The sequence below is a fragment of the Medicago sativa genome, chromosome 6 (genome assembly GCF_051527215.1).
Source record: "Medicago sativa cultivar Bolivia chromosome 6, Bolivia_mono, whole genome shotgun sequence".
Lineage (NCBI taxonomy): Eukaryota > Viridiplantae > Streptophyta > Magnoliopsida > Fabales > Fabaceae > Medicago > Medicago sativa.
The window spans coordinates 88,443,142-88,459,371 of NC_140754.1; the positions used below are offsets into that span (position 1 = coordinate 88,443,142).

At 35.2% G+C, this 16,230-nt stretch overlaps 3 protein-coding genes and 1 long non-coding RNA gene across 4 annotated transcripts; 1 reads left to right on the top strand and 3 right to left on the bottom strand.

Annotated features, from left to right (window-relative positions):
• Positions 1 to 1,902: 1,902 nt before the first annotated feature.
• LOC146917931 (F-box only protein 8-like) lies at positions 1,903 to 4,422 on the bottom strand. The gene has a single exon (XM_085717325.1). It carries the CDS (start codon positions 4,398 to 4,400, stop codon positions 3,219 to 3,221), a length of 1,182 nt encoding a protein of 393 aa, XP_085573451.1. The 5' UTR covers positions 4,401 to 4,422; the 3' UTR covers positions 1,903 to 3,218.
• Positions 4,423 to 5,617: 1,195 nt separating this feature from the next.
• LOC146917932 (putative F-box protein At3g16210) lies at positions 5,618 to 7,079 on the top strand. The gene has a single exon (XM_085719641.1). The coding sequence runs from the start codon at positions 5,618 to 5,620 to the stop codon at positions 6,788 to 6,790; it is 1,173 nt and encodes a 390-aa protein (XP_085575767.1). The 3' UTR covers positions 6,791 to 7,079.
• A 2,130-nt stretch (positions 7,080 to 9,209) lies between these two features.
• On the bottom strand, positions 9,210 to 10,435 carry LOC146917933 (F-box protein CPR1-like). Its single transcript, XM_085717326.1, has one exon. The coding sequence runs from the start codon at positions 10,302 to 10,304 to the stop codon at positions 9,270 to 9,272; it is 1,035 nt and encodes a 344-aa protein (XP_085573452.1). The 5' UTR covers positions 10,305 to 10,435; the 3' UTR covers positions 9,210 to 9,269.
• Positions 10,436 to 14,262: 3,827 nt separating this feature from the next.
• On the bottom strand, positions 14,263 to 15,148 carry LOC146917934 (uncharacterized). The gene is made up of 3 exons (XR_015015925.1): positions 15,010 to 15,148; positions 14,804 to 14,904; positions 14,263 to 14,603 (listed from the first exon to the last, which is right to left on the bottom strand). It is a non-coding gene; the product is annotated as an uncharacterized LOC146917934 (long non-coding RNA).
• Positions 15,149 to 16,230: the final 1,082 nt, after the last annotated feature.

Below are 16,230 nucleotides of genomic sequence, written 5' to 3' on the forward strand. Positions count from 1 at the left end.
AGAAGCTATTAACCTATTGGAACAACAAAGAATGAGCTTATATGAAATTCAAATGAGGCGATTTCCCAGCGGATCACATGATTATTAGTTTGAATTAATGTAAATAATTCAAAGAGTTTGTTGGTAGCGGTTTGAACAGCAAAACAGAACCAGCCAAACATACTATACACCATTATTAGAGTTTGGCAATTTGGCCAATGACTACGAAGACATTGTCTTGAGCATACCTGTCAAGGTATAGGGGCAATGTTGTCAACGGTGGATGCGGAATATAGCCGAAGGCCAAAAATCCGCCATATAAACACGCCATTGGGGCCTAAGGCGCCGTGATGGCAGGCATTCCTTCACAAATTTCCTTTGGCAGTTGTCTGAAAATCGGCCATGGCAGCGCTATACACACGTCCAAGACTAGAGGAATAAAGTCAGTGACATATGTTCTTTTGGCTACTCCTCATGCTCGGCCGCAAAGTCATTTCAACTCTGTTAAGACACAACATATGCATTACCTCCACTCAAAACCCAAGTAATTCGAACCATGAACATACCATTGATCCCACTTTGATATCCAGATGTAGTACGATGTCCAGACCCGCCATAAGACTTATCATCAGCATAACCAACTCTTCCACATCGATCATACCCACCATAATAATCATATCCCGATCTGCTGTAATCAGATGATGAAAACAAAGTCCGATATAGCATAATCTATATAACTTAGGGAAGTAGCTAATATCAGCAGCAAGAATATCACAAAAAATGCAGTAATGAGACTACAACCCATCTAACCATACATTGGAAAGGAAATACGGAAACTAACCCTCTTGGTTTTCTTCTATAAATCGTACAAATACAAAATCAGAGCGTACCTATACAAAAAACAACGTCAACCAAGAAGTAATGAATATAAGAGAAAAAGGAATTAAGTAATAAACTTAACTAGGTAAACTAATAGACTAACAAATAAAATTATTACATTAAAAAGTGCAGCAAAACAAACAAAAGCATAGGCTCTTGATTCTTTCAAGAAAAAGATCGAGATCATTCCCTAATACAAATTAAATAGTAACATTCCACAACAAACAAAACAAAAGAAAAAAATGCAGTGCAGCATGAGCTATGATATTCTAGTTTGAAACCTAGACTTAAGAGACAAGGTGTAAACTTCGTTTTGGATTTATGATGAAAAATGATTTTACTCTGTGTAGCTTGAAGCTTTTGACCTTTAGAAATAAATAGAGACATAGAATACATATTTGCATTCAACAGAATTTTCCCTCCATCATAGAGCAATGTTTGTTTACTGCTGAAAGAAACCGTTTCTGTTGTGTTTTGCAATCTTCCGACAACAAGTATATATGACCATAAAAATTTAGCAAGAAAAGACGACTCTGTTTTATACACAATACTAAAAGACTTTAAGAAAAGACGAGTGAATTGTATTTGCATTTCTATAACTAATTAAATTAACAAAACACCTTTCAAATAAAATATATATATATATATATATGTCGCTCGTTAGATTATCGATTTTTTCATATACGAGCATTGTCTACATAAAACCAGAGGGAGTCAAGCAAAGATATAAGATTATTTATACAATTGAAATAAAGATCAATTTGCAAATATTGAAAGAGTAAATTGCAGGATAAAGCTGATGAAGCACTTATATGATCAACCGGTTTCAAAAAATTTCATTTTTTTTTCCTTTCAATAATTGAATATTTCATTAATTTACATCAAGCTCAGCAAAATCAGTGCACACTCTCCCCACTTTATAGAGAGGGCACCTAGTCAAGTCCTACACCATGGTTTTTTAAGATACAAAGAGGAATGAGATCTACTTACAACTTAGTACATCATAAACAAGACAAATCATATCTATGACACCATATACCATGATGAGGTAACAATGTCCCCATTCTTAATAGAATTTGCCAGCATACAGGTGCATTCAAAACACCAAAGCACCCCCTTGAACCTATCTCTTATAGTTGATGTTATCATTCCATCAACATTTGGCAGAGACTTTGATGGCTTGAAATGAATACATACAGACCCACAGAATTGGCAGCAATTAGAAACACGATCTAGGATCACTGATCGATACACCTCTCATCACAATAACAACTGTTAATATGCTGACTATGCATTCTACGACAAGCAATGCAATTTCACTTGCTGATACACTACTGATATTGCTGCACAAACTTGTACCTGGAATACACCATTCACACAATAAAAGCCAACTACAGACTATTCTGCAGCTCTACCAATAACACCAATATTATTCCTGTTATATAAGACAGCCCAAAGAAAAATCTCCATACACCCATCACATGAATGCAGGAAAAAAAATATGACTCCGAGACAGCAGGATAGCAGCTTCACCTTCAAGTTAGTCCTTATCAAGGCTAGCAGTGTGCCAAAATGGACAGGCTCCACCACCAGTCTGTGCTCAAAATGCTACCACACACACACAGGTAGCCACATTTTCCACCCAAAAGCCAATAATCTATTCAGGCATCCAAGAAACAAACCTTGATTGCATATACTTCACCTTATATCAAGACTAGCAGTATGCTCCAAATGCGACTACACACACGAGGATGACCATGGTATGAGTCTGCTTGCTGAAGCTTCTCTTCTACAACAAACTATGCAAATTGCAAGTGATATTGATGTTCCTGCTACAAGCTTGATAAGGAAAAGTGCTGTCAATGATGCTCAGAAGGTGATTGAGTTGGCTGAAGATGTGCAAGAGTTGGTAACTGAAGAAGCTGGAGAGCTGCTGAAGTCTACAGTTGATGATCAGAGGGAAGAAGGCACTTCAGAAGCTGCTAGAGGTAATAGTCTACAGTCTCACAATATCTCTGATAGTATAACAGATTTAGATACCTCCTCACCCTCATCCAGCTCAGAAACATCCTCAACCCCATCACCATCTACCAAAAACCAGAAAAAAGCCTGCTGATGATACTTATGTTCCTATGTATCCATCCACACGAGTAGTTCAGTCCTTGTTGTATTCAATCTGCCCCCTCCACACTCCCACCACGCTTGGCGAGCAATTTGATTGAGAACATTACATCATTGTTTAATTTCCACCAGCTTTTATCTAATGATGAATTTGTCGGAAGCACAACTTGAATCAATGACAATATCTCTTCCAGAAGCTCACACACTTTATATACAAGGTGAAATGCTAATAACCACAATCATACATTTTTTAGTCCTCCGATTGGGAGAAGGACTTCCTTATAAAGGAGTATTTCAATATAAAGGACATGTTTAATACCAAGCTTCTCAATCGTTTGAGTACTCATATCAAACTGAACAAGTTCATCATCTTTTGATCTAAAGAATATATCGCCTTTGTTTCCTGCTCCAATAGGATGGTCAATACAAGGCAACGGACCAAACACAAAAAGTTTCATCCATGATTCTTTCACACCGAGTTCACCCAAAAGTGATACGTTAAAAGCAGTTGGTGCATTTACATAGCTTGTTTCATAGGTTGAGATACAAGCAACGGACCCATTTAACACCACAAAACGTCTATCTACTAATTCAAAATCATAATCTTCATCCATATATAAGGGTAGGGATGATCTAAAGAACACATCTCTGCTCAAGTCAAATGACACCAAACAAGCTTCACGTTCATCCCACCAATGACACACTCCATTCTTGTACACTTGGGAACCTGAAGTAAGATAACCAGTAGGCATAATTACATCAAGTTTTCTCCAAGAATTACTTTTCAAGCTATATACCTCCCACGAGGAGTCATGTGGTGGGAAATAACATTCAGAGTTAGTAAAACTCAGAATATGCGCTGCATGTCGAATCACCTTATAGTCCTCGCTAATAGGATCATAACCAAATCCATGAAAGCTAAAAAAAACAGTTTCATAAGGTGGTGGTGTGAACTCAAGAGGACTCGAAGGAAGGACCTTGAATTCCTTAGTAGTTAGGTTCCAAAATACAACTTTCGGAATTTTAAAACCTTGGTATAAACAAAGAGTGTCGTCGACGGCAGTATAACCCAACATTCTAATACCTTGGTCATCCTCATGAAACGGAGGTGGCCAATCTAATTTGACCTTATTTTCGAACCTCTCACCAGTATGCAAAAACAATGCTTCATGGAGTTCGTAGGCTGGCTCATCTAAGTCTAATGTGAGACATGAATCATCGGCGTAAGAAAAATTATTATTGGATATAAAATTGTTGCGGTACATGTTCATGAAATAAGGGTTTTTGAATAAAAGAGACCATGATTTACGTACGCATCTAAATCGAACCAAAGATTTAAGAGGAAGTTTTGAAAGAATGGAAAATGTGAAGTCAACAGGTATGTGATTGCTAACCTTTTCAATTGTCGGAGGATCCGTCATTTCTCAAACGCAACGATTGAGCGATTCAAGAAAATTGTTTCAACATGTAAGAGTGGGGAAAATTACACATGTAACACAATCTAAGAGATTTTTAACTTTGTTGCATGTCCAATGATGTTTTCCACGCGTAATGGGTCAGGATAGCCGATCCATTAATATTAACCCATAAATTTTCACGATATTTTCTTTTCTCACCCTCTACATTTTTTGTACGCCCTCTAAATTTACATTTTTACTCTGTTTGGATTTAATAACCCAAAGTGTAGTAAACCTCGGCGCACAAAATCATAGTTTCGGAGAAGATCTTACAGCTGCAACATCATCCTTTTTGGTTTCGAGGTTGGACACTGAGCATCTGCTTCATATGGAGCAACAACAATTTCTCTGATTTCAAATTCTGCACCATAATTACATGAAGAAATTACTCTAGAGTGTACATTACTTAAAGATTATTGTTCAAGAGTAGCATTAGTATTTCTCAAAAAATTTAGTTTATAGCATACCTTAATTAGTATAGAAAATGCTTCATTTTTACTTTGAAGATTGTTTGGCAGAGCTTATGGGATATCCATAAGTTGTTTTCAACTAATTTTGAAAAGCTCTCCAGAATAGCTTATAAAAATTACTTCTAGCTTATATGAAAATAATTTAACCTGTTTTTATCTTTTGTTATAGAAATCGTTTATATTTAAGCACTTACATGATAAGTGATTATGTCATAAGCCTTATTTATTCATTCCTTTCTGTTAACAAGTCATAACTATTCTAGTAAAGCCTAAGATTCATCTAATTTTGATGACATGCAATAACATCATCAAGACAACCATTTGCTTTATTCCCTTTTTGAGCTTATTCACCGCCAACCTATGATGCATAGGCGTAATACTGCAAATTTTTAAAAATGAAGAAAGTTAAAACAACAAAAAAAAAAATTAAAACAAATTAGGGGTGCTTTTCACCATAGAAGAAAGTTAAAACAACAAAAAAAAATTACTATCACAGTTAAGTGAAGAAAATCAGAAATCACATCACATGGTTAAAAAAAACCCATAAATATCATAAAACAATATATAAAAGAAAAAGCAAAAAAACCTCTTAGATCCAACCTACGATATTCAAACACGGATTTTCATTTTGATCTAATCGTAATTCTTTTTTTTTTTTTTTTGGTTTGGTTTGCAATTTTTCACTGAGATCCAAAAATTGTGTATGGGAAGATGGAGAAATCGAAATCAACAACTAAAAAGGTTAGCAATCACATACCTGATGATTTTACATTCTCCATTCGATCAAAACTGCCTCTTAAATCTTTGGTTCGATTTAGATGCGTACGTAAATCATGGTCACTCTTATTCGAAAACACTTATTTCATGAACATGTATCGCGTCAATTTTGCATCTAACAACAATTACTCTTATGTGGATGATTCATGTCTCACCTTAGGAATACATGAGACAGATGAACGACGATGTGCGCTGTTTTCTCTTTCCGGGGAGAAATTCGAGAATAAGGTCAAATTAGATTGGCCACCTTCAATTCAAGAGAATGATCAAAGTTTATATATATTGGATTCTGTTGTTGATGGCAGTATTTGTTTCTACCAAGGTTTGATGATACCGAAAATTACAATTTGGAACGTAACTACCAAGGAATTCAAGGTCCTTCCTCCTAGTCCTCTCGAGTCCCTGCCACCTTCTTATGACAGGGCTGTGTTTACACTTCATGGATTTGGCTATAACCATGTTAGAAATGACCTTAAGGTGATTCGACATGCAGCACATTGTATGCCTCTAACCGATTTCGAAGGTTATATCCCACCACACGACTCCATGTGGGAGGTATACAGCTTAAGAAGTAACTCATGGGAGAAACTTGATGTAGATATACCTACCGGCTATTATCATTCAGGTAACGGAATACACACAAATGGAGTGTGTCATTGGTGGGATGGATTTGATGATTGCATGGTGTCATTTGACTTGACCAGCGATATATTCTTTAGAACACCCCTACCCTTATATGTGCATGATTATTTTGGTTTTGTATTGGTGGATAGACGATTGGTGACGTTAAATGGATCCGTTGCTTTTATCTCAAGCTATGAAAATAAGTCAACAAGTGTTCACATATCAATTTTAGGTGAACTCGGTGTGAAAGAATCATGGACTAAACTCTTCGTTGTTGGACCATTAGATTGTGTTTACTGTCCTATTGGAGGGGGGAATAAAGGTGATATATTCTTTGTGTCAAATGATGGAGAACTAGTTCGGTTTGATTTGAATACCGAAATGATCGAAAATTATTGCATTCAAGGTGTATTTGGTATTACGATAATTCTTCATAAGGATGTCCTTCTTCCAGTCGGAGGAGTAAAACATGTACGACACTGATTATCAGAATTTTACCCTGTATACAAAGTGGCTTGTTGGTTGAGTGTTCCTGCTGCTGTATCGCTGTCATGGTGTGATGGCCTGGTGTGTCGTAATCCTTCCAAGTTGAAGATCGCTCCTTTCGTTTTAGTCCTAGACAGTTTGGTCTTTGCGTTGTTTTGTTTTTAGGTCTCTTTTTACTAGCAGGGCACTTGAAGATAGTTTTTCATATATTTATTATTATCATGCTTGCTAATGGTTCTATTCTGTAGTTGGGATCTATATATAGTTTTTCATCACATGGCATAAAGCTATATCTGTTCTATAGTTTTATCTATTTTTCAACCGTCTATTGCGAACAAGTTTTGTGTTTTAAAAGTTATTCAGCATTCTAATTTTCATACTTTCAAAAACACAAATGCATTCAACAAACTACTTGTGAAAAGCTTCATATCTATACTCTAAAATGAAAATTTACTAGATTTAGCAGAGCTTATGACATTGACACGTCCATAAGTTATTTTGAACTTATTTTTATAAGCTCTCTAGGATAACTTACAAAAACTTCTTACTGCTTATATAAAAATAACTTGACTTTATTTTATATTTTTGTTATAAAAATCACTGTTTTTTTACAAAGAAATCACTTATACATAAGCACTTACATGATAAGTCGTTATGCTCTAGGAGTTTAATTAATTTGTTTATCGAAACAGGGCCAACAAATTGTAGAAAGTGTACCATTGCACATGATAGCACAGCTGAGATTGCTTGTTTTGCAAGCAATCAATATTGAGAGAGAATTAAGGAGAATTGAGAGAAAAGAAAGAGAGGTCTATGTGATTGAAACTAGGTATTCTCATTACAAATGAAAATGTGTGGTTACATGTTTATATACTACTACACTACAAATGTGAGTTACTTGTTATACAAGTAATCAACCAAAAACTAACTAACTTCCACCAACCGTTTTAAACCTGAAAAATGATCCTAACCTGAAAGAGCTTCAAAATCCGGTTATATAAAAGTCTGACTTGATATTGATAATTTTACATTACATTTCTAAAAAATTAGATATATGGATGGTAGATTGGTTGTTTTAAATTACACCCTATACACTTGTTTACACCAAAACATAATTAAGTTTTTGCCGATGAAAACAAACAATCAAGTTATCTCGTGAGTCGAGTTATTGATACTCAAACCTCCATAGTCAAACCACATAAAACAAGCCGAATCAAAGGAGAAGCTTAACCTATTGGAACAACGAAGAATGAGCTTATATGAAACTCAAATGAGGCAATTTCCCCACGGACACTGAAGCAGTTGTACAAGACCACCAAGCTCTTTACAGAACAAAATATTAACAATAATACATTACACATAACCAAACTACCAAGTACCAACTATCTGCTAGTATTCAAGGCACCTAGCAGTAACACTCAGAACTCAATAATGTCTTTTCATTATAAATAAGTTTAAAAAATAATTAATACATCATATCCAACCGATGTACAATTTTCTCACTGGTAAGCATTCAAAACACCAAAGCACCCCTTGAACCTATCTCTTATAGTTGACGTTCTCATCGCTTGAACCAACATTTGGCAGAGACCTTGATGGCTTGAATACATACAGACCCACAGAATTGGCAGCAGAAGGAGACACCATCTAGGATCACTGATCGATACACCTCTCATTGATAATATGTGCTGACAATGCATTCTACACCAAGCGATACACATTCTGCACAACCACAAAAGAGACCCTTCACATACACTTAACAAAACCTGAAAAAACCAGCCTGAATTCAGACAGTTCTGCAGCTCCACCAATAACACCAATATTACTCCTGTTATAAAATTAAGGATTCCGAGGCAGCAGGAAAAGTATCCGGAATAGTAGCTTCACCGTCAAGTTAGTCCTTATCAAGACTAGCAGCGTTCTCCAATTTCCACCCAACAGCCAATAGTCTATTCAGCATTTTCTATATGTACATACACCATCAGGCAGCCAAGGTACACACCTTGATTCCATATACTCCACCTTATATTGTGCTAAACCGCCAACAGCCACTAGCATAGCAGAAAAATACAAGATACTCCCCCATGATTGCATACACACCTTATATCTCACGCTGGAAGCGTACGTCATGTGCATCTGAACACCCCACCAATCCTTCACTTTCATCCAAATCCTTCTAATAAACCACAGCAACTTCTTCAGTCACCACCTTTCACCTCTTTTGTCTGCTCGTTGTATTCAATCTGTCACCAATAATAAACCACATGAGTAATTCAGTCCTTGGGGGTGCTAGCCCCCTCCACACTCCCACCACTCTTTGGCGAACAATTTGATTGAGAACATTATATCATTGATTAATTTCCACCGGCTTTTATCTAATGATGAATTTGTCGGAATCACCTTTTGAATCAATGACAATATCCCTTCCAGAAGCTAATACACTTTACATACAAGGTGAAATCCTAATAACCAAATGTCATACATTTTTTAGTCCTCCGATCAGGAGAAGGACTTCCTTATAAAGGAGTATTTCAATATAAAGGACATGTTTGATACCAAGCTTCTCAATCATTTGGGTGCTCATATCAAACCGAACAAGTTCATCATCTTTTGATCTAAAGAATATATCGCCTTTGTTTCCTGCTCCAATAGGATGGTCAATACAAGGCAACGGACCATACACAAAAAGTTTAATCCATGATTCTTTCACACCGAGTTCACCCAAAAGTGATACGTTAAATGCAGTTGGTGTATTTACATAGCTTGTTTCATAGGTTGAGATACAAGCAACGTACCCATTTAACACCATAAAGCGTCTATCAACTAAATCAAAATCATAATCATCATCCACATATAAGGGTAGGGATGTTCTAAAGAACACATCTCTGCTCAAGTCAAATGACACCAAACAAGCTTCATGTTCATCCCACCAATGACACACTCCATTCTTGTACACTCGGGAACCTGAAGTAAGATAACCAGTAGGCATATCTACATCAAGTTTTCTCCAAGAATTACTTCTTAAGCTATATACCTCCCAGAAGGATTCGTGTGGTGGGAAATAACAACCTTCAGAGTCAGTAAAACTCAGAATATGCGCTGCATGTCGAATCACCTTATGGTCATCACTAATAGGATCATAACCAAATCCATGATGGCTAATAAAAACAGTTTCATAAGATGGTGGCGTGAACTCAAGAGGACTCGAAGGAAGGACCTTGAATTCCTTAGTAGTTAGGTTCCAAAATACAACTTTTGGAATTTTAAAACCTTGGTATAAACAAAGAGTGTCATTTGCGGCAGTATAACCCAACATTCTAATACCTTGGTCATCCTCGTCAAACGGAGGTGGCCAATCTAATTTTACTTTATTCTCAAGCCTCTCACCAGAATGCGAAAACAAGGCATCATGGAGTTCGTAGGTTGGCTCCTCTAAGTCTAATGTGAGACATGAATGATCGACGTAAGAAAAATTATTATTGGATATGAAATTGTTGCGGTACATGTTCATGAAATAAAGGTTTTTGAATAAAAGAGACCATGATTTACGTACGCATCTAAATCGAACCAAAGATTTAAGAGGAAGTTTTGAAAGAATGGAGAATTTGAAGTCATCAGGTATGTGATTGCTAACCTTTTCAATTGTCGGAGGATCTATCATCTTGTCAAACACAACGATTGAGCGATTCAAGAATATTGTTTCAACGTATAAGAGTGGGGAAAATTGAACATGTAACACAATCTAATAGATTTTTAATGATGTTTTCCACACTTAATGGGTCAGGATAGCCGATCCATTATTAACCCATAAATTTTCACGATATTTTCTTTTCTCACCCTCTGCATTTTTTGTACGCCCTCTAAATTTACATTTTTACTCTGTTTTGATTTTTGGATATAATATTTGAATTTGATTTACTTAGACTTTTCATTAAAATGACATAATAATATAAATTAACAATGAAATTTAACAAGTCAACACATTTTGTTGTTTAATCAAGAATTCACAATTACTTTACATTAACATATTGATTGCATATACTCCACCTTATATTGTGCCAAACCGCAAGCAGCCAATAGCATAGCAGAAAAATACAAGATAACCTGCAATTATACAAAAGTAATACCAACACATAACCGATCTTGACTCCATCATCATTCTATCTACTCATTGCCGCAAACAAATCCACTAACCACCAGAATCCAGTGCAAGACTTCATAAAAAATTTGATCGCTTGCATAGCCACCACAAGCAAAACATCTCAGTCTGCTTCTTCCAAATCCTCCTACTAAACTTGCAATGCAGCAAAAGATGTCTAATTGTGTCATCCTCAATTTCACAAAATGGGCATAAGGCAGTAGCTTCTTCATTCACCACCTTTACCCTCTTTAGTCTGCTTGTTGTATTCAATCTGTCACGAATAATAAACCACATGAGTAGTTCAGTCCTTGGGGTGCTATCCCCCTCCACACTTGACCCGTAGGATGAGAAAAAGCATCCAACTTCGACCACACTTTGGCGAACGATTTGATTGAGAACATTACATCATAGTTGAATTTCCACCGGCTTTATCTAATGATGAATTTGTTGGAATCACCACTTGAATCAATGACAATATCTCTTCCAGAAGCTCATACACTTTATATACAAGGTGAGATCCTAATAATCACACTCATACATTTTTTAGTCCTCCGATCGGGAGAAGGAATTCCTTATAAAGGAGTGTCTGAATATAAAGCACATCTTTAATACAAAGCTTCTCAATCATTTGGGTACTCATATCAAACCGAATAAGTTCCTCATCTTTTCATTTAAAGAATATATCGCCTTTATTTCCTGCTCCAATAGGATGGTCAATACAAAACAACGGACCAAACACAAAATTTCGTCCATGATTCTTTCACACCAAGTTCACCCAAAAGTGATACGTGAAAATTTGTTGGTGTATTTGCATAGCTTGTTTCATAGGTTAAGATACAAGCAACAGACCCCTTTAACACCACCAAGTGTCTATCCGCTAATTCAAAATCATAATGATCATCCACATATGAGGGTAGGGGTGTTCTAAAGAACACATCTTTGCTCAAGTCAAATGACGCCAAACAAGCATCATGATCATCCACATATAAGGGTAGGCATATCTACATCAAGTTTTCTCCAAGAATTACTTCTTAATCTATATACCTCCCACAGGGAGTCGTGTGGTGGGATATGACGTTCAAAGTTAGTAAGACTTTGAATATGTGATGCATGCCGAATCACCTTATGGTCATCACTAGTAGGATCATAAGAAGGCGGCGTGAACTCAACGGACTCGAGGGAGGAACCTTAAATTCCTTAGTAGTTAGGTTCCAAAATACAACTTTCGGAATTTTAAAACCTTGGTATAAACAAAAAGTGTCGTCAGCGACTGTGTGACCCAACATTCTAATACTTTGGTCATGCTCGTGAAACGGAGGTGGCTAATCTAATTTGACCTTATTTTCGAACCTCTCACACCAATACGTGAAAACAATGCATAATGGTGTATGTAGGATGACTCATCAAAATCTAAGGTGAGACTTGAATCATCCAATTTTTATTAGATGCAAAATTGACGCGGTAAATGTTGGTGAAATAAGGGTTTTCGAATAAGATAGACAAACAAGATAGACCAGTACGTATCTAAATCAAACCAAAGATTTAAGAGGAAGTTTTGAAAGAGAGAATTGCTAACAAAACATATTTTAACACATATTTTTCAATACATTTGTTAAAATTCACGTGGGTCCCACCAAATCGTGTGGGTCTCGGATATGTGATTGCTAACCTTTCCATTTGTTAACACATATTTCTTTGAATGAATGTAGAGCGTGAAATCATCATGTATGTGATTGCTAACCTTTTCAATTGTTGGAGGATCCGTCGATTTTGATCTCCCCATATTCTCAAACACAAAGGCAAACGCCAAACACAATCTAACAATTCCGTCAATGAAATATGATAATTGTTTGCTTATATGGTTTTTGGTGTTTCCAATTACGGTAAGAAATGTGAAATGATTCATTTTTGTGTTTCCTTGCCGGTCCAACTTTTCTTCTTTGATATATCAAACGGAATGATTGAAGATTAATTTTAACCCAAAACCACCATTCTAATTTTTTTTTTAAAACCACCATTCTAATTTTTTGTTATTCTCTTTTTGGTTAAATAAATGATATTCACCTTTCGCCGTTCACATTTTTCAGCTCTCTTTCATTGGTTTTATGATTTCGTCGTATATCACAACTTTCTCGTCGTGTGTGGGGTGTTTTTTATTTATCATGTTAGTGTGATGTTTATTTGAAATATTAGCTTTGATCAAGTGCATATTCAATCAATGATTTTTGTGCCATCAACGTTGCAGATATAGAAATGAGTATTTCGGTGGCTTGAATATAGTCATATTTGTAGGCATATGTATTATGTTGTTTTATGTTATTAACATGGATGTTTGTTCACATATTCATCCTTTTTGTTTATAACGATTTTGAATTTGTATTATATCGATGTACTCTATCAATTTAAATTAATAAATATCGTTTACTTTTATAAAAAAATATTTCATTGTATTTGTCGCATTAATATCATGCCACGGTATTTGAATGTCAATAATTTTTATATTTTTAGAAAGATTTCATTAACATCGTCTTGTGTTATTTTTTTACCATTATATATGATTATGTTAAGTTTATTGTTTCTTCTTCCAATAATAATGCGGACTCTTCCACACAATTACTAAAAAATTAATGTAGATGAGTCTCATAAAAAAAGTCATAAGGGTTTCGATATGTAGAGGACTGATTATAGATCATTATGGTAGGTTCATTTGTGGCTTTTACAATAGACTCGACACATGCTATGTTGTGTGGGCGAAACTCTAAGCTCTAGTAGTTGTAAATAGGATAATATCGGGTTCGTCTTCAAATTCTTTCCTCCAACCTTTTATTCAAGAGGTGGTCTCTCTTCTCCATCATTATGGATGGAGAACCTCAGTCTCTCATATTTATCGCAAGGCTAATTAACTTGTAATATAAGAAACACGATTGATCTCCAATTTTAGTTAATATTGCCTTTGTTGATGGATTGAAGTTTCTTAAGTGCGACATTAGGAAAAAAGCTATTGCTTTGACATAGTTGTGGACACTAGTTACATTTGAACTATAGCTTATAGTATACAACAGGTTACAATATAGATATACATAAATACAAATTGTGTCCGACATTGTTGTCAAATAGTGGTTATAGTATCACTATAGCGTAGCGGAATTTTAACAAACCAGTGTTGTTCTACAATACACAATTTTGTACAAGTATTGTTAAATAGAAGCTATTTCAGTGCTATAGTCTTGTATCATTATGGAATGTAAACAAACTGCTATTTTCTACGATCCCCAATTGACAACACTGGATGCAACTAATGTAGGATGGACAAGTTTAGAATATTGAGCATGCTGGAAGACTTGAGAAAAACTATTAGCCTAAAAACGGTGACAAAATACAACAAGTCAAGGACACGGTCCCAAATAATTCAGGGTTTCGTCAAGTGACTCGAGAAAATTTTCTGGAAAAGGCTTCATGGCATGTGCTTGAGTTCTCTGGTATTGATATTTCAGAAGAAAAGTACATAATGATTGGAGTGAATAATAAATACTCAACATAAAAATCAGAAATAGTTCTAGTATATAAGTACATTCGAGCACGCTGAAAGACAGCAAGATCATATTTGAAGGATTTGGCATAACTCTCAGGCATTTGATCACCTTTTTCATACTCAAGAACAGACCATATCTGTAAAAAATGGATATACTGGTCAGAATGAGTGTGTGTTATAAAAAGTTTTAAATTAGTAGTTTATCAAGCTAGTAATTCTTGGAGATTCATGGAGAGAACTTCTTTAATTTTAGAAGCAATGAATCTTCTATTCTAATTGAATTCACTTACACAAGTAATCAACGATAATGGTTATTAACAGCTAAAAATATACTTACACAAATCATATTCTGATGCTTCAAAACAAGGGCATAAGCTCGAGCAACACCAACGCCCGGAACAGATGGAAGAAAATCACATCCAGCTAAAACACGCATGCCTGGAAGGAGGAAAATTTTCTTTTTCAACCGTCTATTACAAACAAGTTTTGTGTTAAAGTAGTAAACCTCGACGCACAAAATCATAGTTTCGGAGAAAATCATACAGCTAGACAGCCATATAATATCATATCACTATCTTCTGTGATCACTACTGCAACACCGCCCTTTTTGGTTTCGAGGTTGGACACTGAGCATCTGTTTCATATGGAGCAACAGCAATTTCTCTAATTTCAAAGTCTGCACCACAATTACATGAAGGAATAACTCTAGAGTGTACATTACTTAAAAGATCATTGTTCAAGAGTAGCATTAGTATTTCTCAAAATTTTACGTTTATAACAAACCTGAATTAGTATGGAAAATGATTCGATTTTACTTTTAAGATTGTTTGACAGAGCTTATGAGATATCCATAAGCTCTCCAGAATAGCTTATAAAAATTGCTTCTAGCTTATATGAAAATAATTTGACTTGCTTTATCTTTTGTTATGGAAATTGTTTATATTTAAACACTTACATTACATGATAAGCGATAATGCTACAAGCCTTATTCATTTCTTTCTTTTAACAAGTCATAACTATTCTAGTAAAGCCTAAGATTCATCTAATTTTGATGGCATGCAATAACATCATCAGGACAAAACCCTTGGAGTAATCAGCATAAGCAGTAACCTTCTAAAAACTAAATAACCATTTATTTTTTCGTTTTAAAACTGAAAAATGATCCTATACTGGAAGAGCTCTGAAGCAGCAATGACATTCCCTTCTTTGAGCTTATTCACCGCCAGCCTATGATGCATAGGAATGTAATACCGCAAATTTAAAAAAAATGAAGATACATGTACGTTGATATAAAACATCAACAAAATATATTTTCCGAGTGCATTATTACCATTGTTGTTGAAAAAACATGTTTTGAAAAAAAATCAATTACAATAGAAAATAGTATAATACTATTCTTATTTTAATCATGTGTTTGTGTTTAACCCAAACTTCTATCATCATGATGCTTTATAGATTTACATTTTTTGTCCATCTCCTCAATTACTTTCATCAAAAGCAAAAAAAGAAAATTGAAATACAATAAAAAGGTAAAATAATTTATACTATTAGGGGAGAGAGAGAGAGAGAGAGAGAGAGAGAGAGAGAGAGAGAGTAATAAGAGGAAAGAGAGTGAAAAACAAAACGAAGATGCCAAGGATCCGATTTATGCTAAGGACAAATTTTATTTCTATTGATATTGAATTTGATAGGAATAAAATCGTACCTCAACACCCATGTAACCATTTATGCGCGGTTGAGTGCAAAAAAAGAAAATTGAAATAC

Bases quoted from the DNA above. Each gene is read 5' to 3' on its own strand.
- LOC146917933 (XM_085717326.1), bottom strand. From the start codon at position 10,304: ATGAACATGTACCGCAACAATTTCATATCCAATAATAATTTTTCTTAC.
- LOC146917932 (XM_085719641.1), top strand. From the start codon at position 5,618: ATGGAGAAATCGAAATCAACAACTAAAAAGGTTAGCAATCACATACCT.
- LOC146917931 (XM_085717325.1), bottom strand. From the start codon at position 4,400: ATGACGGATCCTCCGACAATTGAAAAGGTTAGCAATCACATACCTGTT.